Source organism: Drosophila teissieri, chromosome 2L, assembly GCF_016746235.2.
Source record: "Drosophila teissieri strain GT53w chromosome 2L, Prin_Dtei_1.1, whole genome shotgun sequence".
NCBI classification, from domain to species: Eukaryota; Metazoa; Arthropoda; class Insecta; order Diptera; family Drosophilidae; genus Drosophila; species Drosophila teissieri.
The window spans coordinates 5,375,087-5,400,095 of NC_053029.1; the positions used below are offsets into that span (position 1 = coordinate 5,375,087).

General features: G+C 45.0%; 1 protein-coding gene across 2 annotated transcripts in view; it reads right to left on the reverse strand.

Annotated features, from left to right (window-relative positions):
• LOC122626224 (protein abrupt) overlaps positions 1-25,009 on the reverse strand; it is a 45,932-nt gene that overhangs the window by 7,275 nt on the left and 13,648 nt on the right. Inside the window, exons 3-6 of one of the 2 annotated variants that reach the window (XM_043806398.1) lie at positions 16,974-17,794; positions 16,262-16,877; positions 15,826-16,116; positions 15,445-15,643 (exon numbers count right to left, since the gene is read on the reverse strand). In XM_043806398.1, the coding sequence (XP_043662333.1) occupies positions 15,445-15,643; positions 15,826-16,116; positions 16,262-16,877; positions 16,974-17,452 (1,585 nt within the window). In that variant the 5' untranslated portion in view covers positions 17,453-17,794. Of the gene's footprint in view, positions 1-15,444; positions 15,644-15,825; positions 16,117-16,219; positions 16,878-16,973; positions 17,795-25,009 lie in introns of both variants that reach the window. The other variant, XM_043806397.1, reaches the window with a different exon arrangement.

Sequence of the window (25,009 nt, forward strand, 5' to 3'; positions counted from 1 at the left end):
GGTGTGTTTAACGGTCATTTCTCGATGTCTTGCGATCGTTATCACCTCGCTTATTATTATTATTGTTATTGCTGTTATGCATATTTCGCCCCCAAAGCCTCTTGTAATTTCGTGCAGCCTTTTGTTCTTATTGGAATTTATTACTTAATAAGTTTTTTTTTTGTTGTTGTTGGCCGGCGGGGTTAGGGCGGTGGAAAATGGTTTTCGGACCCACCCATTCAGATTTTTACGAGCGCTCGCTCAGCAATATTTCCATTGCTTTTGAATTTTTGAAAGTAACCGGCGAATCGGTCTTAATGCCAAATCTTGGCCGATAATAAAACTATAAAATTGCGGCTCGGACCTTGCGTTTTTATTAATTTTTATGGTCCGTTTTATTTGCGAATTTTTGCCATAAAACGGGTGAGTATAGTGAGTCTCAAGTATCTGATGGATACAAATTGGCGACGTCCTGCAGTTTTACGATCTCCGACCCCAGAAATAGTTGTGATTGAATTATGGATAAAGTGGATTACTCGGCCGGCGATTTCATATGCGGCCAAGTGTCGTAAAATCGCTGACCGAATTCATTAGATACGCACTCCACTTCTCCGCGTAGTTAATTAGCTTTCGGGGTTATCTACTTTTCCTCGTTGGGGGATGGGGGTTGGGGAACTCTGCGAACTGGTCAGGATATATATATCGCAGGAAAACCCACTTTAGATTGCCAACGCAGTCAACGCTGCCCAGATGTCAGACGACACATGCCGGGACAATCCATCTCTGCATTTGTTTATCTTATAAATAAAACGCAGCCACAAAAGAAAAACAGGGGAAAAAGGCAGCAAAAAAAAATGGCAAAGTTTTGTCCGCTGCGGGGGCGGGAAAAGGGGACCGGAAAAGGGGGCGGGGCATTGGCACGTACGGCCAGCCAAAAGCCAAACGAAATGTTGTTTAAACTTTGCAAACAAGTTTGCTTGTTCGCTTTGCTTTCTTCCACTTTTCTTTTAAGATACTCTTCTGAAGGCTGCTTTGCTTCGGCGAATCAGTTTGCAGTCCAAATAGAAAAGATTTGTATAATGCATTTTAATTCTTTCTAAACTACTTTATGGATAACATATAAGTTGTCCTATTGCTGTCACAAGTTGTTCATATATTTTAAACCATCCCATATCACAGTTAGCAAAGCAGCCTTGGGTACTCTTAACCTGTTAGGGTATTTTGGTTGTTCGGTACCCTTTTTTCGCTACCTTTTTTATCTTTGTTGTCCCTGCACATACAAGTATGACTGTAAGTGTGGGCGGGGACTTCGTTTCGCATTCCCTCATAGATAGCATTTGAAATTGAAAGCGAAATTGCCGTTGAGCATGTGTGACGACAGTGGAGGAGTTCCGGCGAGACGGGGGACAGCATCGAGTGATATATGAACTGGCAGGATGGCCGTCACCTACCCACCCCCCTCATCCACCGGCAATCTGCCCCCAATTTTTCCTGAATTTTCCCAAACACCGACATCAGCATTGACATTCGCCATCGACAACGCAGTTTTCGGGAGGGAAAAAAAGCAAAAAAAAAAAAACAAATTGTAAGTGACGCCTCGAATGCATATTCAAGGCGGACACATGCCAAGATCAAGTCGAGAAGTTTTTGCTGGGGATACAGGACGCAGGACGCAGGACTCAGGGATTCCGGGGACATCTGCTCCTTGGCCTGTGACGAATGTTGATGGGACTCGGCCGATAATACCGTTTGTTTGTCTGCCCTTTTTTTTAACTTTTGAAATGAGAAAAGTTTCAGTGGGCCAACGTGTTTTTAATATGATTGCGGCGAGTGTGTGTAACTTGCCAAGAAAAATGCCGTGCAGAAAGTGTTGCCTACTTAGGCGGGCCAGTATCGAAATTAGCCGGGCTTAAGCGGCGGAGCCAAGCTGGTGGTGCCCATAAATTAGTCACTCTGTCCAGATGTGGGTGGTCCAGTTGGGACACACACAGTATTACCCTCTCCCATTGCACATACACTCCCACACACACACACACACACACACACACACACACACACGGAGATAAAGCGAACAGGCAAGTTAAAAAGGATAAATCGCTTGTGTTCATCGCTCTTCGCACATAATAAATGTATCTTTTACTTGCGCCGCATGAGGAGCGTAAGTAACTCCCCGTGAACCACCAAGAAGCACCACTGCCCAGCCACCCAGCCACCCAACCACCCACTTACCCCACTCACACACATACATATGCAAGACAGCACAGCACAGCAGAGCACAGCAGTCGTGTATGAGTTGTATATAAAGTTAACAGCATTTGGCTATCTTTTTGCAATTGATGTATTACACATAAAAGTTTTCAGCTCGACCCGCACACACATACACATACACACGTACATACATTGAGACACTCAAGCATCCATGTACTATATATTATCTATGCCCCCACATGTCTCCACTTTCCTACGCCTTCGTGTGTGTGTGTGTGTGTGTGTGTAAGAAGTCCAAGACATCCACGAGACCACGTCCGCAAACAAAACGCACGCATACAATTACAAAACTGTTACACGTACGTGTGTCCCTTATGCCACTGTGCAAGTGTGTGTGTGTGAGTGTGAGTGGGTCGAACGGTCGAGCTTAGGTGGGTGGGCGGTGAGAGGGGTAGGGGGGGTGGTAAGGTTCGGGTAAGACAGCAAAGGAATATTGTTAACCGACTACAAAATAAATACGAAAACTTTTAATGCCCCCGGCTGCCGAGGCAAACGTTGAAAAATGCTTTGCCTTCACACACAGACACGTGCATGCCACACACACACACTCACACACAGCCACACACAGCAACACACAGACAGGCAAAGGACAGCTGGGACGGACATGAACGTCTTCGGACTCATTGCCACTTGCAAAGCCCAACTACACATACAGACGGACGGACGGACGGACGACGGACAGACGGGCAGAATCAACTACACGAGCAGTTTAAGGGGGTTGCAGAAGCGGGCGCAAGGGGGATAGCTCTTGAGGGGGGACGGTGAGGGGGGGGGGGACAGACCTTTATCTTGCTCTCTCTTGCCCTTTCCCTTTCGTCTTCTTCAGCTTCTTCTTCTGCTTCTTCTTTCGCTGTGGGTGTGCGTGTAAGGACATATGCATGCGAACCCTTCGGCCCCACTCTTCGGCCCCATAACTCATCTATCAATTTTCACGTACTTGGACCGCAGTTGCCCCTTCCCCCCACATCCGCCACGGCCACGCCCCCCTTTCACTGCTTTCGTTTCGGGGGATTGCGATTGTGTGGCGTTGTGCGCCTGGACCGAAGAAGGCGTCTTGTTGCCAAAATGTTGCCCTTTGCCACATCTTTCACGTGGGCCAGGGACTCAAGCACAGTGGTGAGAAATGCGATTGATTACTGCAAGATCACAAAACCAATTTACAAATTTAGAATCTACTACTATACAGTAGGGAAACTTGAAAGTTGAAATCCTAACTATCCTAACAACTAACTATGATCTCTACTATTCTTGGAAGAATCATTCCATTTCTGTTCATATTAAACATACATATGTCTATATTTATATTAGATAGAAATGTTGATCATATATAATAAAAGAAGGATATTCTGTAGAAATATCATTGTAAGGAAATTTGAATTTAGTTTGAGGAAAATGCTATTTAACAAGTTCCTAGAGAATCACATTCAGATGATGAAAAGCAGTTTTATATCACCGCTATCTTTATATTTATAGACCTGACTAGACTAATGACCCTTCATCTGCAAGCCACAATAGTTCCACTGTTTCTTCTGGCTGGTTTAAAACCGAACCCGACTCCTTGGGTCCTGTGTACTTAAAGTTTTCTTCTCGACAGCCGCACACTCACTTAGCCGCACAACTACACACACACAGGCACACAGGAAGAACACAAGAACGGACCCAACAATGAAAGCCGACAGCCCCAAATGTCATTCTATCTTGGCGGTCATTAGAACGGAGTTCACAAGGTGAAGGAGGGGGATGGTGGGGGGTGTGGAGGGGGGTGGGAAATGCTGGAAATTGGGTACGAAAGGGGTGGTGAGCGATGTTCGTTCTTGGCAAGCAATTCGCTCCTCACTTCGTCTTTGGCCAAGATTATCTCCTTTACTTTTGGTGGCAAGAACTTTTTGCCCTATCCCCACCTCCCCCACTCCCCAACTTGTCCATATCCTTACTACTTCGTCTTCTTCTTCTCTTCGTCTTCTTCTGCTGCTTCTTCTTCTTCTGCATTGTCTGTTCTGTTCGATTCGGTTTTTTGGCTCGGTTCTGCATGAAGTATTTCACTCTTTTTCCATACACTCTCCATCTCACACTGGCACACACGCTCGTATTAACTTGGCCCATTGTTTTTCGCTGTCCTTGTTGCCTCATGCAACTAAACACACACGGACACGGACAGGGACAGCACACACACACACGCACATACTGCGATATAAGGGTTGGCGTCTGTGTGTGAGTGTGCTATTGATGCGGCTAGTTTGATGTATTACCCCAAAAAACGAAATGTCTGTATCGCTTATGCGGGGTTCCAGAGCCATGGAATGGAATAGAAATGGGCATTTTGGCATTTCGATTTAGTGGCACACACACACACACACACTTGCATGTTTGTAGAGAGACAAACGACGATTACGCCATCGCACGCTCTCACTCTAGCATGGAGTACACCCATAGCGCTGTCCCTCTCTTTCGGGGGCACTCTGTCTCACTCATGCGGGCCTTTTTATGGGCATTTTGTATAATACATCATCGACAAACATGTTTGCAAAGTGTGTACGAATATTATATGGGAATCTAACTTGTTGTTGCTTTTTGCGCACGCTTTCCCTCTCGTGTTTTCCTACTTTCTGTGTGTGTGTGTGTGTAGGGAGGGAGGGGGGTCCTGGTTTCAGTGGGTGGTCCTGGGAGGACTCGGAACAATTGCAAGGACATGTGCGATGGATGCTGACGTTGACGCCAATGGTGTCGGTAATGGAATGGCAATGGGCAATGGGCAATGGGCGAAAATGCTTAGGCCGTTCAGGGGCGTCGCTTTCAGGGGGTTTGGGTTCCTTTTTTTTTGGAAGAGTGGGGTGCGGGGTTGGGCTTCGACTACGGCCAGCTGCTGATGGGGTTGGACCGAAGATGGATGTTCGGATGGGCAAGGGTCCGAAATGTATTCGCTTTGAATTATTCCAAAATATACAGCAGCCGAGGCAGCGACGCCAGCCGAGGCAGCAAAAAAGTTTGCCCAAAGTTTGTCCCACTGTGTCAGTGTGTGTGTGTGTGAAAATCCACATGGACGTCCGCTTATATGTATATGAAAGAGTGTGCGTGTGTGTGTTTGGGGGGGAGTTCGTCTCGGTTAGTTTGGCGTACAGTTTTGTGAATTTGAATTAAATGTACATAGTTTTAGATTGCGTAATTCATTAGTACAGGCTGCAGCCTGATGCCCAGCCACCCCATCACTCGCACCACCCACCACCCACTGGACCACCCATGCCCACCCCAAAAAGGCGTCAGCACGCACGGCCAAATGATGAACGATGCGGTCGTATGTGGTTCACGTTGCCGGGGATTAGGCAATCCGGGGTGTGGGCTACTCCTTGGACTTCTGAGAGGGCTGGAGGATGAGCTGGTGGGGCTGTCGGGGATTTACTATGCTGATGCCTGGCGATGCGGATGATGTTAAAACAGTGGATAGTATAAATAGCTCAAGAAGTTTCCTGCAGTACAAGGAGGCATTTTCAAATGCTTTGCATATGAAATGTGATTTAAAGAGAGCTTATCATCATTAATCATTAATATATTCTTTAATATCTGCAATAAATTCTGAACAGAAATCGGTTAAGATTCCATTTGGTTCATTAACGCTTTAAACTAAATACCAAGTAAAACAAGAAGCTTGCAACCAGAATGGGGCTACCCAACTGAAGGGGACTTAGAAGCAGACCCAAAACGGACACTTCTATTTTAAGGGCACAATGCTAATCCTTTTCCAGCTGGAAGGGCTGCTGGATCCTTTGCGGTTGCGAGCAGCTGTTGAAAGGACCTCTTCGCCTGAAAGAAGAGCCGAGTCAAAGATGAATTGCTTCAGTCAGTGGTCGAACCCCAATAGCAGCTTGAGTTTCCGGCTTTTCAACGCAACCCAACTACACATCCATCTATCCAACTATCCAACCTTCCGTCTATCCGTCTCTCCATCTATCCATCCAACCATCTAGCCATCTAGCAATCCGTCCTTCCATCGAACACTTGCGCCGCACTATTTACGGTACAATTTATTACTTTATGAGCAGCGAACTACTCGCCCACCGCCCACCGCCCCCTGCAGAACCTATCCCCCCCCCCCGCCAACCCCCCTTGGACACGGACCAACGATTGTATTTAACTTCATTGCGAATGGCTGGGAAGAAGGGAGGAAGGGGGAGGGGTGTTTGTGGGGTATGTGGGCGATGGTTTTGCGATGGTAATGAATGTATGAATTTAGAACGCAACTGAAAACTGGCGAGACAGTCGGTCGAGATAGTTTTTGCACCCAGATAAATTCCCGCATCCCCTCGCCGCCCATGCAACCCCTTCCACCTCCCCCCTCCCCCCCTAACCATTCTATTCATCATCAGCAGGCGATGCGGTTGGGGGAGCAGGACAGGAAATGAGTAGAGGAAGTTTTAGTTTCATATTCGCACGGCGCTGGGCGTTCAGGGGCGCAGTGAATGGGTGGCCGAAAAGGGGTTTTCGGATTGGCGGTGGCCTGGGCACTGGCACTGTTGGCACTGTGGTTTGCTGCGAGGGGGGGTTAAATAGGATCCCCTTTGAAAAGCGGGCGATGGCATGCTGTAGCGGCATCTCTATCCCTTTCATTCGCATTGCTATGCGTGGCTGCCCCTGTGTTTGTGTGTGTGTGTGTATATTGTCCTAGCTACGTGTGTGTGTGTGTTAGAAAGTTTGAATTGTATTGAAATTGTATTTTGTTAAAATTCATGTTTGTTATTGCTGTTAGTAGTTGTTGTTCGCTTGTCGTTGGCCAACCATTTTGTCGGCCTCTCTAGCGCTCTCTTTCTCTCCTTATCTGTGTGTGCGTGTGTGCGAGTGTGCAAGTGTGTGTTTGTGTGAGTGGGCTTGATTGCGGCACACTGGGCGTATGAGTAATTTCATTTGACTACTTCTCCCGGCTTTTCGGTTTTTGCGTGTAATTCTCTGACAAAAAGCGGGGAACTCTTTTTGTGTTAGAGCTTAGTTTTCGCCATATAAATAGTGCAAAATAATATAGACTATTTAGGTGCGAGGCTGGACCAGCTAAATCAATAAAAACACCGCGCGAAAGCGGAATTTAATTTCGTTTCATGCCGTTTCATAGCCTGGGATTTCTTCTCGTTTATGTGGTATAGCCGGTTTGTATTTGTTCGTCCTTCCGGTTTGGGTCAAGTGCTGGACAGGGGAAATACATCATCGACACGTTCGCCGGGTGGCATAACGAACCACCACCACCACCCACCGAAGGCTCCCCACCCCCCACTCCGCACTTCGCACCCCCGCGCCCACTTAGGCGCAGGATTCGATCGCACAAATTGCTCATTGCTGAGGAAATATTTGCAATAAATTTAGTTTATGGCGTCGGCTGTTGGCGCTCGAATGCCCGCCTGACTGACACCCCTTCGACCCCCTTTCGCCTACGCCCCCATTGCCCCTTTGCGCCTCCTTGTCCCTCCCCCTCTTGGCAGCCACACGCACACACGCACATTTAACCTCGTTGTAGGTGGTGGCCGCCTGTCAAAGCCTAAATTATACGCCAGCATGCGTGTTGGTGTGTGTAGGAGAGTGTGTGTGCGAAATTTGGAAATATTAAAATGCAGGACTCAGCCAGCGATGTGTGAGTGTGGGTACGTGTTGGTTTATTGATGTAATATCCTTCAATTATTATGGATATTTGGCGCATTCCCGCGCAGCTGAATTCTTGTGTACCAACAACGGGGTTTGGGTAGCCGCAAAAGAGTTATTTCTGCTCTACGTCCGCCCTTAATTAACTGACCTCCAGCATGGCCTGTCAACTAAAACCCCCCACCCCCCACCATCCTTGGGCTACGATTTTGCAACCCCACAAACAACCAAATCCCTGCCATTGGGATGCGAAAGACACACAGAGATGGATCTGAAGGAAATGAAATGCAAACAAATGCTCCTTGTGTCTTGTGTGTTTGTGTGTGTGCCTGTGTGTCTGTGTGAAAAGGATATGTGAGCGCAGGACGCTGAGTGGAAACCCTGCTCTTATCGAGGGGGTGAAGTCCTGGGCAGCAACTACTTTCGCATGTGCGGCAATAATTCATCCATTAAAAGGGATATCAATGCGTCAGGGGCGGTGGATGCCAGCGGGTTTTGGGAGGGGCACAAAATGGCAAGACGCAAGAAGGAAGCGAAGGAGCAGATCCTGGCCTGGCATCGGGGTCAAATGGAAAAAGGACGAGTCGAGGCAAGTCTTCGCCTTCCGTTTGAAAACCGCACGCACACATTTTCTACTCCTCAACCTTTGCTAATACACTTGGGGAAAATACTTGAATATAAAACAGGGACTGGAATATTAGCTGATCTATGGATAAGAGTAAAATTGTTATATTTATAGTAAATTCTAAATCAAGTTTGAGTTTGAGTTTTAAAATAAACTATATTCAGCTATATTGGGTATTTCAAATATAATGAAATATCTCTTCCCTTTAATTGATAATTCAACTTTGATTTCTATTTAATCCCCTTTAAAGTTTAATGAATGTTCCCTTTGAATTGTCGATTGTTTTTATCAGTATAGCTATCAATAGAAGCTGTGAACGAAATCCGAGTGATAAGCGAAAAATGCCGACAGATTGCAGGCGCCGCACGAAGAGAAGCCGAAGGACCGAAGAAGGCCAAAAGGACTTCAAATGGACTCGGCTGCGGAACTGAACTGAACTCGAGACTCGCACACACACACACACCGCACACACACATGGATATGGACGGCATCCATATGGATTTATGTAAATTCTATGCCCAAAAATGACCTTTTTACCAAGGTGGCACAAGGTGGTGGTGCGGGGTATGCGGCGCTATGTCTTTGACTTTAGTAATATTTTCGTTGGAAATAAATTCGCATTTGAAACGGACTCGGATTCGGATTCGTATGCGGATTCAGTAAACGAAATCCTTAAGCATACAATTGTGAAGGTGGAAGCTGATGGTGGATGTGGATGTGGATATGGATTTGGTTGGGTTGGGGTTTGGCGTTGGGTTGGGGTTGGCGTTGGGGTTGGGTTGTGTGGGCAGCAGAAGGATGCTTTGTTGCTACATACGACCACTTGAATTTAAAATACAACGTGGCAAAAAGGGCCGCACACTCAACCCGTTTTGGATTCTTGGATTGGTAACCCAAAATTCAACCCTGCCCAAAAACGAAATAGTTTTGAGCAAAACTTTTGCATTTGGGGCCCCGGTACTTGTGTGTCTGTGTGAGTTAAGCTCAAGTAGAAGAGGGAATTTTGTTTAAATTTAATGTATTTCCTATGGCAAACACTTGTCCACTTGTGCCACCTAACCACCCACCACCCACCACCCATTGTTGTGCCCGAGAACGAGATGGATAGAGCTGTAGAGCTGTAGAGCGATTTCTACATACATATGTACATAATAATAATGGTTTTTCATTTCCATTTTTCGCATCTATTTCCAAACTGTCAGTCTGTGTGTGTGTTTGTGTGTGAGTGTGCGTGCAAAACAATTTCATTTGAAGTTTAAGCAGAAAATTAGAATTTTCAAGTGTTGCAATGGGTTTTCCAGTGGAAAAAAGAAGAGCCCCTCACCATGGAGTGTAGTGTATGTGTGGAAACCTGTCCCATGCCGTCCGTTGCTGGGTTTCTGGTTTTGGTTTTCCTTCAACAGAAGGGGAGAGTGAGTGGGTGTGGGTGTAAGTGGGTGGGTGTGTGTGTGGGTGCGTGCGTGTGTGTGGGGCGCACAATGACATAATCCCTCATCTACATAAACATTAGAGCGGGAATTTAACTCAAAAGTTTTTAGTTTCGGTTTCGTTTTCGGTCCATCCCCCAATTCCTGGCCGTCGGACCGAAAGTGTCTCCGGCTCTGGCACTTTTGCCACTTTTGCCACTTTGTTGCCCAGCAGCCGTCCTGCAGACACGAGTACATATATCTACTCGTATAGGCCAGGGTCTATTCAACTAACACATACACATATACGCATACATCAACACACGACGCACACACACACTCATCCATTCAGCAACACTCACTTGAGTGTGACGTGCAGCAGATGGAGTTTTTGAAATTAATTTGATAACATTTTTGTTTTGTTCGGTTTCGCAAACGGGGCGTGGCATTTGCTGCAAACTATATATGTACACCCATCAGTGCATATATAGTTGAAAATTATCTGCAACCATTTTTAGAGTGAAGTTGCCAAAAATTGCATTCTTTTGCGCACAGAATTTGCAGCGCTGCATCAATTTATTGGATTTTTATCCAAGCTGAAAGTGCAAAAACCTTTGAGGTTTTCATGCTAAATGTTTTCAATTTAATTTCTAAACTATAGAAGCATAGAAAAAAGGATTGTATATTAAATGAAATATCCATTACTTTATCATAAAGAGGTTTCTGTAAATCCCCCTTATTAATTTTCCTCAACCACATAACTTAAGGAAATGGATTTCCTCCGCTTAAGTACCGCTTCATGAGTGGGAATCATCAACCTTCGCCCCACACATCCCCACATCCCCACTGCCAGCAACTTTGAGATGACATAACAATGTCTTGGACAAGGATACATTGAACGATTGAAGCTGGCCAAGCTACAAGATACAAAGATACAAAGATACGGATACATGCGACAGCCGCACGCACTGCAAATGTATTTCCAATCATTTTACTCATTATCCGGGCAAAAGTTTTGCGGGCCCCCAATGTGCGAGTGTGTGAGTGTATGAGTGTGTGCGATTGTAAGTGTGTGGATCTACTTGAACATTTTCATGTCCTTCGCTCATTTGCAGCAGCTTGATTGGTGGGAGGGGATTGGAGGAGGGGGGCAGAAAAAGTGGGCGGCGGTTGCCTCGTAAGCAAAGCTGGCCACACTAGGCGCGGCGAGAGTTAACGGTAACAAGCGGGACCCCGCAGATACTCGCACCACTACAACCACAACTACATACAACTACATCTACAGCTAAGGATGTTTCGTATAGTACGAAAGTGTGCGGCGTGTTGGCGTTAATGGTTCTTGATGAAATGAAATAATGGGTGCGTTTATTCACGTAATGTATTTGTATTTGTTACAGCAACAGCAAAAGCAAAAGCAGCACACACATATTTACAATAATAACACAGCTCGTAAAATGAATAACTGAATGGAATGATTGAATGCCGGATGGAATGAAAGGTGGCGCCCAAGCGACGCCGACAAAGGGCAACGGCTAACAAAACGCTTTTCGTTAGTTTTCATTATTTTCCGCATTTAAGCGTATTTATTCCGTTGTTAATCGAATTTATTAAATGCAAACACGCCAACAAATGCCGGCCAGAACTTACATAAGGCAGTTGGCCCGCCAGCACGCACCTTTCGAACTAAACACCACGAAAAACCATGGAAAACCATGGAACACCACGGAGCACCACGGAGCACCACGGATCACCACCCCATACTTGTGAGCCACATGGGTGCGTTTTGTTTGACCTGAGAAATAATGTTTCTCGCATGCCTATCGCCTCTGCTGCCGGCTGCTAATTTTACGCATTTCACGCAGTTCCAGGACTTCAAAAGGGGACGAGTGGGAGGCAGAGTGGGGGGAAGAGTGGGGGTCCTGGGAGCGTACGTCATTAAATGTCTCTATCGCCGAGTTATACGGCCAAAAACCCACACACCTACACACCTGCGTAAATTATCTGAGGCTACGATTGTAATCCTTTACTTGGCATACACATTCAGTCAGCAGATTTGGCACAAAAATTTAAATAGACAAGCGATGCAGCTAATAACACTAATCATATAGATCTGATTAAAGATTTCACTTGCCTTACTTGATATATATACTGGATACATTATTTATGAGATCCCATGAAGCATTCTTCCACTAGCCACACTACATATCATTTCATCATTTGGAAAATGCATTCCCGGCCATATTTAATTCCCTTTTTTGGTTGCTTTGGCATTGCAGTCCTAGGAAATGTCAGAAGATGAACGATAGAGAGGAAAGAAGTGCATTTGTGAGCAGCTGGCAAATAGAATCCAAGCGAACCAAATCGAAAGAAACTTTGCGCATTAGCTTCCGAATGCCAAACGCCAAATGGCCAAATGGCCAGCGACAGACAGCGCCAGTTGGTCCGGCCAAGTTTGTATTCGTCCCTGCCACGCCCCCCTGTCCGCCTCCCTGTCCGCCCCACGACTTCCGGAAACTTTTGCATTTGGGTCTGGCCAAGAAATGAGCAACTGGCCTCATATGTCAATGATTTCTTTCTTTCCATGCCGCATTGTTTGTTTGCATTTCTTCGCCCACGCCATCGGCGCCAAGTGCAGCATTCGCACCTACGCTCCGCGTTGCCAGGAATGGAATCCTTTCTTCCTTTTTTCTCAGATTTAGCTGATTTGAAGTAAGACCTCCTCCTTTTCGTCCTGCCTGTCACACACACACACCCCTTTGCTGCCATTTATTTGCTGTCAATGTTGGGGCCACCATCAGGCAACCACCCACCGAACCACCCACCGAATCACCCACCGAACCACCCACCGAATCACCACCCACCTGACGAGGCCGCAGCCGCCGCCTGGCTGGCTGTCCGCTTTCTTTTTTGTCTCCCCGATATCATTTTCATTTTAAAATGTCCTCGGCAACGACAGCGAAGACGCCTCCTAGCCAGAGTCCAGCTTTTCTTGGGCCAGCCTTCTTTTCTACACTTTGCTGTGCACTACACAGAAAGAAACCGATCAGACTCTTTTCTTCTCTAGGTCAAAGGATTCTCGAAACTCTTTCAAATATATAAAATATATTCTAGCTCACATTGGAGCTTCAACAATATATTTTACAAAGCTTACTGCAGAATAATACTAGTTAAACTGTGGCAAACTTGCAATATTTGATACTTTAGCGAAAGGTATGACTCATTTTCCTCAGTGCAGAGGCTCCCATGTTATTCTGGTCCTTTTTGTGCTCCTGCTCCTCGAAGACGATTTCGGGCTAGGTTTTTGGCCAGGCCGGGGCCACTTTATAAATGTTTCTGCAATGGATTTTTGCAAAGTAAACTTTTTCCTCTTTTCTCGTTCGTCTTTTGTAGTTTTTGGGGCCCGCATCTGATTGCGAGTGTGTGACATTTGTGGGGGCGGAGTGCTGGAGTAGCGGGGTCCAAGTAAATATATTAAAATGCAAACCCAACTCATATTACCGAGGGCAGGATCGGGGATCGGGGATGCGGGGCAGGACTCAGGACTTAGCTTCGAAGTCCTTGCGCACACATGTGCGCAATTTCCAAGTCCGTTTTCGGCCATTGCCAATGCCCGGCGAATAAATCGAATGCACAAAAAAGCAATAAAACGAAATAAAATCTAAATATGTATGGTCTCGAGTGTCGCCCTTTTTTTTCTGCGGGGGGCAGCGGGGTGGTGGAGTGAATGTGGGCGTACATGGCAGGAAAAACAGAAGGCAGGCAAAAAAACAAAAAAGGAGAGAGAAACTTATCATTTTTATCATTGCGCAAAAGTTTATCCTTTTTGCTCGGGCCGTTAATATTTTCGATTCGGATTTGGAAATGGCCAAAAGTCGCAGGACCGCCTCCTTGTACCGTTACTGCTCGGAATTTCAAATGACTTTGGCCCGTTCCGAAGCTTATTGAATGTTTATGCTTTATTAAATTTGATTTCTCTTTGCCACACCGGCATCTTCTTCTCCAACTTGGCTGACCAAATGCTGGCCAACATTTGTTGCAATGATCTATGTGCCCTGAATATTAAACGACATCGAAACAGGACATCGAGTGTCCCCGAATCGGTCGAAGGATGGAATTCGGTCTGCTCCTGAAGCCGGGACCATTATCATTTTAATGCGCGTTAAATGCGACATTTGCGACATCGGACAAAGTGCGTGTCATGTGCTTAGGAGCACAAACAGCCCGAAAGGAGGCGGGAATAAGGATCTGCTCGAATCATATTTGTAGCGCTTTTTTCCTACACTGAGAATAAGGTGGGGGTGTTGGCCGAAGCATAAAAAAAGTGTTTGTAAAAGGAGGAAACGGCTGGGAAATAAATCATATGAAACGACAAGTGTGTGAATTTCTGTCAGTGCAGCCTTGGCTCGGCATCCTTCCGTTTCACAATCGAATGGTAATCATAATCACAATAATCGTAATAGCAATGGCCGTAGTTATGTCGATAGCAATAGTGTTTGGTAATGGCAATAATCATTTTTTGTCCCCCATTATGTAGAGCATTTGCACATACGTGAATGGCCGAACGGACATTACGCACACCCCGAAACAGAAACAGAAACCGAAAGCGAATGTGTTTATAATCACACGCCGAATATCCTGATATCCTGGCCAACAGTTACACATATCCTTGGCCTAATGCGACACGTGCTCCGCGCATATTTCTTGGCACTCTGGACGGGATTGGGCATGGAATCTAGTTGAGCTTCTGGTTCTGGTTCTGGACCAGCGACAGTTGGTTATGGGCCTAATGATTGCCGCCCATTTGGGCTGGTCAACTCGTTACTCGAGTCGAACATCGTTTGTTATGGGGATATAGGGGTTATTATAGGTTATTTGATTCTGGGAAATGGTTCATTTGTGAGTTTCACTGCCTAGATGGTAAGCTAATACTACGACTTAAAATGTTATTAATAATAGTCTTACACATGAATATCAAATGCAATAGGTGTGCAACAAACCGATAAGTTTTCGAAATTAAATTTCCTTCCTTTTTTTTTATTCCAATTATTTTCGTATACTTAGGATGCTCATTATCGGCTTATCGTTAATTGAAAGTTAGTTACATCGTAACCAATTTCTAAAATTATGCAAATCATATACAAAATATCCGTTTTCTTGTTTCTTCATAAATCATATAGAACAGGCAAATATTCGATAAATCGATAACGTCTCTTCAAATTTGTATTACTAATTTATAATCTTAAATCATCTTAAATATATCACTTTTTTTGTTTGCCAATTGGTTGCTGCTTTTATAATAAATACTTCCCATTTGTTTATCGATAGATCGACCGTTAGTTACAATGCAAAACATGTCTGGCAAAATGCAAATCATATATATAATTGTTTGGTTTCATAAACACTCGCTTTCCAATCGATTTGTAAATCATACACAAGAGGCAAATGTTCAATTTTGGTTCCGTACAATAAAGTGTAAACGAATGACAAGCTCGTAATCGAAATAGTTTCGATATAATCGAGGATATTGCAAAGGAAAACTCGACTTACCGAAGTCGCTGTTGATGCCAGAGGGTCCTGGCAGGAGTCCTGGAATGCCCTGGAGGCCAAGGAATGCATTGGGGAACGAGTGCGAGCGCTGATTGTCAATCCCGTCGAGGGTGCCATCGTGCTGACCATCGCCTCGATCCGAGGGCTCCGTGTCGCTGCTGTTCGAATCCTCACCGGCGCTCTGGCCGAGTTCGTGTTTCTACAAGGGAGGGAAACAATAATATATAATGTATTACTTATTATTTAGAACAAACATTGATCAAAAGTTGATCTCTTCAACCTGAAATCAATGCAACGCCAAAAACTATGCTACACTTTTAAGTACTCTTTCTTCTTAATGGAATAATACATAATACACAAAAACTAGCAATAGCCACCCACCGGATTGGCCTGCTGTCCGTTGCTGTTCTCCAAGGCCTGGCCCAGCAGCGATTCCCTCAGCTCCATGTTGCGCTCCCGATCCTTGGACGTATCCCGACCGCTGCGGTTCCGTGTGAGAGGATGCTGTCCGGCGACGGGGAACTCGCGATCCAGCAGCAGTCGCTCGGGACTGATGCCATGCTGGGCGCGGAAGAGGTCGGCGCTCTTGATGCGCTTCTGTGGCGGCGGCGTCAGGTGGCTCTTCCTGCTGCCCTCCATCTCGCCCATGTCCCAGTGGTTGCTGCTGCTGGCCTGCAAGTAGAAATGGGAGGGTAAAAATGCCCCGATGTTAGTGAGAGTCTGGATGAGATCAACTAAGTCGAGTGCTGGCATTTCGTGGAACTGCACACTTTACTTTGCTGGGATTGGGGTTCGGGATCGGATTCGGGTTTCTTACGGGCGACGCTGCCGACGATGCCTTCAGCTCCTGGATGGCGGGCGTTCCGCTCGTCTGGCCGCTGGCGCTGCTGCTGCTGCCGGCACTTGCCGCTGTGGCTGCCACTGCTGCTGCGGCCACGGCGGCGGTCAGTGATGCGGCCGCTGCTGCTGCTGCCGCTGCACTCGAGGCGGTCACTGGTGGCGGTATCTGTGGCGCGCTGAACGGTGAGTTCAGGCTGCTGTTCAGGGATCCGCTGATGATGTTGCTGTTGTTGTTGCTGCTGCTGCTGCTGTTGTTGCTGCTGCCGTGGTTGTTGTTATTGCTGTTGTTGCACGTGGCGCTCGTTTGATTGGGCGGTAAATAGCTGCTTATCTTGTTGTGATTACTGCTCTCGGCATTATTGTTGTTGTTGTTGTTATTATTGTTGCTCAGGCTGTTGCTGCTGCTCTTGCTGTTGTTGTTATTATTGTTGTTGTTGCTGCTGCTGTTGTGACTGAGGGCGGCGGACAAGGCCTTGGAGTAGGGATAACCACCATTGACATCCGCCAGGCCGCGAATCTGCAGCAGGTGCGCTGTCTTCAGGAAGTCGGGCAACTGTTCGTGGCTCACATTCACCTCGCCATTGTACATAAAGCTGCAAAAGAGGTTGTTATTATCACACAATAGTTGTCTTAACTGGCTTAAGTCAGAGCACAAACATATGGCTATTTCTATCTGGACTTGAACTCACCTCAGCAGATTCTCGACGTCATCGCAGCGCACGTCGCGCAGGATGACTATCGGGTGCTCGCAGGGATTGGCCTTGAGCAGCCGGCGGAAGTAGGGGCTGCAGGCGCTCAGGACGACCTTGTGGGCGGTGAAGGAGCGCTCGTCGCAGGCCAGCGTCACGTCGACGAAGTCCTCCTCGTCGCGCAGGTGACGGAAGGAGCTGAGGATCGAGCTCTGGAAGTCGTTCCACTTGAGGGCGTAGTGCTGCTGCTGCTGCTGCTGTTGCTGCTGTTGATGTGAGAGGTTTAGGGAGGGCGGGGGCGTGGCCGGCGATAGGGCGGATCCGGTGGCGGCCATCGTGAGCGAGGAGAGGGAGGAGAGGGCGTGGGCGGCAGCGGCGGCGGATACGGAAACGGAGGAGGTCGCCGGCGGCGGGGGCTCCATTTTGACCACGCCCGCGTTGTTGTTCTCCGCCGTCTGCAGCTGTGTGGATTCGGTCATTTAAGTGGACCTCGTCTAGCTGGGATGGGATCTGATGGTTTTGGCTATCTTAATGGACCCGGCTGCTCCTTCTTTTGTGGCTAATTCCTTCGCTATTGTCGCACAAATGCTTCCCCTTCTCAGCGCCTTTGTTATGTTTCTGTGTGTGCTCTCCTTTTTTTTTTTTGAATATATTTTTTCTTTTTTTTTTGGGGGGGCCTGGCAAATATTTGCACTGCCCGTGCGGATGTGTGAGTGTGCGGATTTTCCGGCTTCTCTGCTAATTCGGCGGCAGCCTCGCGCGGCCTTTGTCCATTTTCACCGGACTCTATTTGCCGCGGCGCCCATGGACGGAGCTAAATGCTGCAGGGCAAGAAAGAGAAAAGAAAAAAAAAGAAAAATTAAGATTAGTCTTCGAATGGTTGAAGTTCAAATACAATTGCTCGGGCAGGTGGGCCAATCATTAAATATTATTACCAATTATTCATACATAAGCAGCGGGACCGGGACTGCCGGACTGCCAGATTGCCGCTGGATCCGCGGTTGGTCTAATGAAACCATTAATTACACCAGCGTACCCTCCAACCCACTGAACCACCGAGCCACTGAACCACTGAACCACCGAGAGCGGGCCACTTGTCGGGGGCATTAGACGCAAATCAATTTAATTTAACCGTTTACAAGCCACAAAACAATGGAGCCAACGTTGCCCGCCACACGAAAGATCTTTGACTTACACTTGGGAAAACCAATATTAGAAGATCTCAGTTTTAAAAAGTTGTATCGTATTTCATACACTTTTTCAAAGAAGGAATAAATTTGAAGTGCCCAAACAAATGTCAATTACTTTTAAACGCCAACTGCATTTTATATAATTCCCAAATATTACAGGCATTTTCTAAGTGCACCCCCGAAGTAATTGTACAAGATCATTAGATCATTAGGTAACCACCAACAATCCATCCATCTTCACTGAGCTGCCGTTCTCCGATCTCACCGATCTCCCCTCGCTATAAGGCGAAGCAACCTGATCGATGTACCGCCATCAAAATATTTATAAACGCATTCATCTCTGGGTCTTGGATTACGATCGCCATGGAAGATTCGGATGCGGACTACATCTTGGCGATCGTATAATTCGAGAGGCGGAACTCCGTATCCCCTCAATCCCATTACCATCAACTTCTCACAAATTCTTCCACCGCAATTGGCGCCTGCAGTTGCAGGTTGTTGGTAATTATTCATGGTACATGTGGAATTCCGCTCGAAAATCATGTTCACAATTTCCCTGGGTACTCACTCACTGGTACTTATTCACTGCATTCGCCGCACTGACTCACATCGCTGTTTGATTAATGATGGGGCATTTTAAACTCGATTATGACCATCACTTCTGGCCGTGACTAAGACAATCGAAGGAGGCTGGTCGGCAATGCAGGTAAGTATTTTATTTGAAACAATTTAGTAGGCTACTTGGTATGGGTTATTTGTGCAATGAGTGAATGCTGAGTTAATTGATTTAGCTACATAGTTGTGGCATTTTTACAGGTCTCTGTCTTATAAGCAAATGTTTTGGAAATTGGAAAGTCCTAACCTGTGTGTACCCTATACCAAAATACCAAATATCTACCTTTAACCCCGAAATCGAAACCCTGTGAGTTCTTGCTTTGCGCTTCGCTGAGCTGCGTGCATTTGTTTGCGCTAATTTATGAAGTAACCCAAAACAATTTCATCACAACACATTTGCTGGCAATTATTTCGTTTATTGAACAAACATTCGCTTTGCCTCGCACATCGCATAAATCCGAGGGGTTGGGGGCGGGTGCGGGGGCGGGGACAGCTGCCATACCAGACAATACAATAACTAACCCGGCCAAGACACAACAAAATAAAACAACAGATAGTTTCCGGCTTGGTAACCGAAAAATATGTAAATGAATGGCGCGGGGCGCAAAAAGGCAGCACCAAATACGCTTTTCACATGTAATCAGCAGGATGTGTGTAAGTGTGTAAGTTTTAGAGTGTGTGTGTGTGTGTGCAGGACGCAATTGCATTCAGCATGCCACACATCAAATGTCCAACTTTCAAACGGCAACTGCCTAAAAACAAAAACATTTCAGAAATTTGCGTTAAACAAAACACAGTACATTTTGGCAGTCGAAAAAGGCCAAAAGCCATTCGTGAGTGGTTGTGTGTGTGTGTTGGGGTGTGAGTGTGAGTGTGTGTGGCTGTGTGTGGGTGTGTAATTGAAAGGAAGAATATCCTGGGGGCTGGAGTTGAGCGTAACATAATAACAAATAAATGTAAATGATAATGGTAAATAAAAAACGAATTACTAAATAACACACAATCATCTGCAAACACACAGATATCGCCGGCATGTGTATGCATATACACACACAAACACACCCAACTAGGATATATATGTACATATATAACGATCCACATACGATATTTATATGGCTGTACAAACACGCGTATGCAAAAAGAGTTGGGGTTCGTATCTCGAACTGCGGAAATGGCGGCAACAACTGCTGTTGGCCATGGACACAATCAAATTTGTACTAACTATTTGAACACCCCGAGCACTTTTGCCCGCAGGGTATATGCAATCGAGAGAATACTTTGCGACGACGGGCAAAGGATATATTTTTAAGTAGTTAAAAATAGCAAGAACAAAATATTTAGTTCGAAAATCAAACGATTTTGAAAGATATTACAAATTTTTTGAACCAAAAAGCCCAAAATCACAGGGTACATTTAGTATGGATAAATTGTGCTTGTTATTTTTCGGTAAACTGATACTTTGCCTCGGCAAGTGAACTAAGTTCCTTGGTAAATATTTTACCCCCACCGCCACCGCCACTCCGTCGTACAACCCCCGATTTTCCTGCCACGTATACCCCATCTATCCATCCATCCTTTATAACTAGGATTCGGCGACGGAAGGAAAGGAAATGGAAATGGAGGCGCGTTATGATGATGATTGTTATTTTTACGATTTGCATTTGAGCTGTCAGTGGGAGAATCATTGAATGTACACAAAGTCCGAGGTACAAGTAGCTGCCAAGTGTGTGTGTGTGACGTTCTTCCTTGTTGTTTCTCTCATTATTTTTACAGTTATGTTTATGTCGTTTATAAGTTCATATTGTGGGGCGTTCGGCCTTATAAAGGGAGTGTGATGGGAAGGCCATAAACAAAATAAACGCATGAACATCAAATCAGGAAATGGAGTCAAATTGGTTTCGATTGCGAGTGCTTCGAATTGTTGTGTAGTTTTTTAAAAAGTTTACAGATTAAATAAAACAAAAGCTTCTATTAAAAAATAGGTTTTCATGTTTAGTGCAAAAAAGAAATATGCATACAATGTCCATTATATTACGGCGCCAAATTATAAACGGTGTCAACAATGCAAATTTTGCACAACCTATTTTAGGAGATCGTTTCAAAAGCCTAGTTCTACCGAAATTTGTATGGAGCTGTGGGAAAGGACCTAACTCAATGCAAGCAAATTAGTTAAAAACCAATTAAAATCGCTCATCCGCCACGTTGACCAAGCCGACGCCACACGATGATTGCGGGGGAGTTAGGCCACCATATACATACATATATACAATCTGTACATAGGGTAAATGGCTGCACTAGTAGCTGTGTGTATGTGTGTGAGTATGCCCACGTTCCAGGACGAAATATTTCTAAAAATCCAAATTAGAATGTCAATAAAATGCCAATTTTAATGAAATAATTAATTAGATTTTGCACATCAACAATCTAACACGCATTTGCGCCCCAAACACCCAGTCGTATGTGTTTAAATATCTATGTGTATCTATGTTTTCTAGTCGACTAAAACCATTTTTAGAGCCGACCCGTGAGTCGTGATTGGATGTGTGAAAAGCACATGGGAGATTTTCCTTTAAATACACCAAAAGATTGTGGAAATGGGGGTTTATTTTAATAAAACTCCACCAAAATAAGTAAAACCAAAATAAAATACTGCCATAGAACTATCAATTTTGGAACATCTTTAGTTTATTTTCGGTGCTTACTCCATTTCAGCATTTTTAGGTCTGATTTATTTATTTCGTTGTGTTATCCTGCAGGTTTTTAACCAAAAACTCTCTCACGGCCACACATCAAATGCAGATGTATAAATTAGCATACACACCGGCAAATGCGTTTTAGTTGAATTCAGTTGTTGGATAGCATTTTGTTTAGAGTTCGCCGCCCACATTGGCTTTTTCTAAAATTTGCATGCGTTTCTATCTCCATTTTCCTTATTATTCATCATGGTATCCTATTCAGTTGTGTTTTTCTGCTGCCAGCAGCGCGATTTGTTCGATTTTCAATTATTTAAATGGTTTTATTTTGTTCGCCTACACACACACATACTCGTAGTACACTCATTTGCATTTGTAGACCCCAATTCCAATCCCAATCCCAATCCTCGACAGCCACCGCAGCAATATCATCGCCCTCGAATTGGACACTCATCAAAGTGGCACTCAATGGCAGGGAAGAAAAAACTAAAAGCGATAAGGGAACCGAGATGGAACACTCGCAGCGACTATTCCTAATTGCCTCGGAGACTTTAAATTGAGACATGAAATTGAATAATTCAAAATAATTAGCAGGCCAGAAGACAGCCCTCAGTGGCACTGGCATTGGCAGTAGCTGTCTCAAACTCAATCTCATTCGCATTCGCATTCGCATTCTCAGTCGCAGTCTGGTCGCGTAATTGCATTAATGATTTTGACAAATGACCGACGCCAAAGTCGCCTTTGACTTTGACGTCGTCTAGATGCAGATGAGTGGCCCAACTATATTCGGCGAAAGACTGGGTGACGAGCCACAGCCCCAGCTTCATTTATTACATTTAACGCAAAAATCAATCAAGGTAAAAGCGCTTTACACCTTAATAAAATGTTTGGGAAGCCCGAATAGTTGACTAACTAATTAAAAGCAAACAAATGGTTTAAGCAACAAATTAGTTTATCTTTGTATTAATCAACCAGTTATGTAACATCTCAAGAATTTCGTTTTATATTTCTTACTTTATTTCTAAATCTACCACTAGATAGCAGCATTCTTTTTTCCAAGTGCGCGGCTTAGAAATATCCGCGATCCATTTCATGGATAGACATTGAGGGGCATTCGTAGCCAGCTGCTAATTAAACTAATTGAGTAATTTCAGAAATTCAGAAATTAAATGAGCAAATAAAAGTGCCCAAAGACAGAGACATAAACAACAAACCAAATCAAACCCAAATTTTAAAGCGCAATAATCGCGAGCGCAATCGCAACTTAAACCCGAAATGGCCCCTAAAAAATTGGATTTGTAGTGGGGCAAGATCTGCGAATCATTCGTCAGATGCGTGAGACCATTACTCATGGATCCAACTAGTGCGATAATATCGCACTGCAAATGCGTTTTTATTGGCACCCACTAGCTCACTCACTATATATCCACTATGGCCACTATATGTCCACTGTGAGCAACCTGTCCTAATTAATTTCCAACTTCAGCAAAATGGCTCTCTTAATGGGGCGAGTCCACTAGCCGATAGCCATCTCAATGGGCCGCAATTAGCCCGAGGTGGCTATTGTTGCCGCTAGTTGATAGTTGGTTTTCGTTAGTTTCGCATGGCCAAGAAATGTGTGGCCAAGTTTATGCAAATGCCAATTCGCAGATGCCGTCACTCCACAAAGTTTTCAACTTTCTTTTGACCAACAGAAGACACACATAAAGATAACTAGATACATGGCTAGCAAGATATATGTATGCACACACAAGATGTCAATGAACTGTCGCGTATAATAAAAATGGTTAATATTAAAAAAGAACTTAAAAGCCGCAGCGTAGAAGAAGAAATTGAAGATGCAGAGACAGAGACAGAAATTGATCTGTTTGGCCAGAGATTGGAAACAAAAAGAAGAATGAGTGGACAGACGGCCAGCCGGGAGAAGAAACAAACTAAATATGTGGTATTTGAAATTTACATAAACTGGCCATAAATTAAATTAGCCAAAGCTAATGCTGAAGCGGAGGCCAAAGTATCCGAAAGATACAAGATGCAGGCCAACAAGCGACCCAGCATCATCATTATTCGAATACAATTAACACAAAGAGAAAGCAACTACGACAGCAGCAGCAGATACAATGGCCGTAAGAATGAATGCGACGTATCGCTCAGATATACACCGTATATACTGGCATTAATTTTCCCCCTGGTATGCCAACCACCACCAACCAACTTTCGGTATTGAAAAGCCATAAAACGTCCACACAACAACAACAAAAAAATAAACGAAAAAACAAGTTGAATCCGAAGTAGAAGTAGGAGAGATCACAGCGGATCGCGGATACAGATACAAATGTATCTCGCGACCTGTAAGTGTGCGTCGTATCTACATCTTATAACATTTAATTCATTGTTCACTATTTGGGTTTTATGTGTATTATGTATTCCATTTTGTAGTTTTCGTTTTCTGACATTTGTTTCTGTATTTTTTTCGGCTCTTTTCGGCCGATTCGATCTCGCGTTGTAAAGTGCTTCGGCTAGCTGGCCATAATGGAAAACGCGTATTGGCCAAGTTGTGCGTGGCGCTGTTGTTGTCATTAAATTTGCGTTTATTTCATTGGTTAACTTGTCTCCATTTCCTCTCCTCCGTTTTCTATTTCGTCTGCCTGCCTCACTCCCTTCATCAACATCACCCACTCTGTATTTGTATCTGTATCTGTATCTGTCTGTGTGTTTTGTATCTGAGTGCGCGTTTTATTGTTTCGTTTCTTGCTCGTTTTCAATGTTTTATTTAATGATCGTGTTTACATACTTAGACCATCTCTTTCGCCCACGGTATTTCAACTAAATTGTATTTTTTCCAGTCGACTTAGATGTGGGCAATTTAATGATAGCCGCTGGGCGTTGTTCAAATCATTTGGTCAATCTATAAAAAGTGAGCTAGATTGTGGGATTTAATAAGCAGACTTATGTTTATTATATTTCAAAGTGAATCATTTCTTTTACTTCAATCGGTACTTTGGCAAATGATAACAGGGTATTCGTTGCAAGCCCAGTAACTGATTGGCCCAGAGTTTCACTTATCGGAACGCAATCTATTATTGTTTCCCCACCGAAAGTGTCAATCCGATTTCCAGTTCCAGCCGAGATTATCCGGCCAAGCGGCTTTGATTGGGTTCGGGGGTCAGCTGATGGATCGATATGTGACTGGCGTTGACGGCGGTGGCCAGGTTAATTATAACATTAGCCAACTGACAACAACTGGTCAGCAGCTCAACTGGTCCGCAGCTCAAAGTATCGAAGTAATCGCAACACACACTCCAGCACACACTGCTGATTTGTGAAGCGGAAGGTGTTTGGCCATCGCCATCGGCAAACAGTATCCAAATATACTTTTCCCACACTGCCGTCTGTGTTTCGAGGTGTTCACACCACCATCCATCCCCTCGATGAGACGGAGCTCCCCCGCGCGGATTTTTCGATCGGGTTCGGTACTCGTAAACTTCCATATGACATTATTAGGTGGTTCGCTGCTTCGCGCTCCTCGTTGCTCCCC